General features: G+C 35.3%; 1 protein-coding gene across 1 annotated transcript in view; it reads right to left on the bottom strand.

The window, feature by feature from the left end:
* Positions 1–1,164, bottom strand: part of LOC107655596 (protein lifeguard 4-like) — a 6,941-nt gene extending 5,777 nt beyond the window's left edge. Inside the window, exons 1-3 of the mRNA XM_016443141.1 lie at positions 984–1,164; positions 284–392; positions 63–168 (exon numbers count right to left, since the gene is read on the bottom strand). Of these exons, the coding sequence (XP_016298627.1) occupies positions 63–168; positions 284–392; positions 984–1,074 (306 nt within the window). The 5' untranslated portion in view covers positions 1,075–1,164. The remainder of the gene's footprint in view (positions 1–62; positions 169–283; positions 393–983) is intronic.
* Positions 1,165–2,475: the final 1,311 nt, after the last annotated feature.

Below are 2,475 nucleotides of genomic sequence, written 5' to 3'. Positions count from 1 at the left end.
GTACCCACTGTATATATATATATATATATATATATATATATACATTTTTGTGGCATACTCACAAATCCAAGCAGCAAGTAAAGATTGATGGGGTGCTGGTGACGGTACACAGCCAAGGCAAGGAGCAGGATAAGGGACCCGATAGCAGATATCAAAACCAGCGAGGGACTGAAAAATTAACACAGTGCATCACATTAATATATTGACATAGATTAACGTGCAGTTTGTACCATTTAACAGCCACAATGATGTGGTGAACCTACAGCGGAGGATGTGCTCTTACCTTTCGTGCACAAAGTTTTTAATGGGGTTACAGAGCATGAAAAGGGCAGATACAGCAGTGGTGACGATAATCTGCAGTGACAGGATGGTGTAGACCTTGCGGAGGAAATCTAAAGAGAAATAACACTTGAGCATAAACTCTTCAATCATACATATATTACATTTAATAAAATGAAACACAAGATGTTTGGTTTGTTGTTTGGCTTCACTGGGTTTATTTACATTCTCAAACAATATGTCTACCATTTACACTAAACCTCACACTAATAGTTACATTTGAAAAAATCAATAATGAGCCTTATGACAGACTGGTAGGCTATACAATAGGTGTCTTGAGGAGCTTCATCTCAACTAATGGCAGAAATTAAGCTAAATCTAAGGAGTTTGCTCTTAATGCCCAATTAGAAGAATAGCACACATACTCCATTAAATCTGAACATTGCAAATAACTGCAATGCAAAGAAATTAATGAGCTTCATGGCAGACTGACTCATGACAGCTGATTTCACATTTGCGCCATATGTCTCCTGTTTACCTGGACCTCATAAAGAAACAAGGTGAAATAAATAATTGAAATGAAACAGGGTTCCCACTCCAGCTGTTTTACATGTTATTCATTTCCACGCAGTGTTGTTATGTAGACTGTATTACTGATTACGTAGACACAAAAGGCCTTTAAATACATGTAAATTGCGACTCACCCATCCGGATATGGACGCTCGCCGTCGCGACGTTCGTGCCATAATTAAAATCATCCTCAATGGATGATCGCGGATACTTCTCCTGATTCATGTTTGATCGAATTAAACGCGTATCATTTACTCACAAATACAAAAGTGATAATACGACCCTCTCTACCGTCTTTCTGTGGTTTTCTTTTTCATTTCGTACTTCAAATACGTGCTTACTGCCACCTAGCGGATCATAGAAACAACTAACAGTGAGATTAGTATGCATTTATTATGCGTGTTAGTTTCTAATGCTGTCTAGTGTGGATAGTGAGATATCCTCAAATACACTTTACAGTAAGTAATATTATACTTAAGTTGTCATTGCGTTACATGACTGCTAAACAAAACTTATAAAAAAAACAAAACGTTTAATTGACTGCCAAATGTCCATGTAATACTAAATTATTAAAGATAATAATATAAAACCTGTAGCTAAATAATGTAGCTGTATAATTGATTTTGGTCATATAAATTATTCATTTATCCAAAAGTAAATCTACTTCCACCCTAAAGTATCAAGGAAGCTAGCGTTTGATGCTCGATTGAATCGGTTCTATTTCATGAATCATTAGCCGGTTAGTAACGGTGTGAATGATTCGCGATTCAGTCAGAATCGTTTAGACAGTTCATATAGGCATTTAATTACTTGAAGCGCTAAAACTATAAGGCGAAACGAATACAAAGTACAAAAACAGTAGATAAAGTAGAAATATTTACTTATCCGTTGAAAAGAAGCCCGAACGTGTCCTACCGTTTGTCAGTGATAAAGAAGAAAATGATTAAGAGATTAAGAAACTCAGGTAAAGGCATTTTCCAAACAAATAACCGAAACACGAAAAAGTACTTAATACCAAAAATTACCACAATGTCATATGATACATGAATATATTCAAGACCTATATCATCATGTTTATCATTACCGTGTTTGTTTTTACATTAGCCTGTTACAGAGGTGGGACCAAGTCATTGTTTTGCAAGTCACAAGTAAGTCTCAAGTCTTTGCATTCAAGTCTCGAGTCAAGTCCCGAGTCAAGACAGGCAAGTCCAAATCGAGTTGCAAGTCCTCAGCTGTAAGATTCAAGTCTTAAACAAGTCATTAGTGCTTTTTGCCCAAATTAGTGTCTCAGTATTAATTACCATATCAAATTCATAGTAATTTATATCAGGAAGGCAGGTAGAATATGTTTGACATAGTTCAATTTCATGTGAGATGGGTGCCCTTAGTAAAACTACTCAAGTTCAGTTTAGGGATTGTGCCAAAATAGGATAAACAGTGAAAAAACAATTTTATTAGTAACAGAATAGCAAAGACAACATAATTTCATAGAAATAACAGCTGCAACATACTTTGCATGTGTGGAATAACACAGTAATAACAGATATAACAAAGAAATAACAGTAATAACACAGTAATAACACAGGAATAACACAGTAATAACACAGGAATAACACAGTAATAACA

Source organism: Sinocyclocheilus anshuiensis, unplaced genomic scaffold (assembly GCF_001515605.1).
Source record: "Sinocyclocheilus anshuiensis isolate Anshui unplaced genomic scaffold, SAMN03320099.WGS_v1.1 scaffold916, whole genome shotgun sequence".
NCBI classification, from domain to species: domain Eukaryota; kingdom Metazoa; phylum Chordata; class Actinopteri; order Cypriniformes; family Cyprinidae; genus Sinocyclocheilus; species Sinocyclocheilus anshuiensis.
This window is presented reverse-complemented; position numbering and strand designations above follow the sequence as displayed.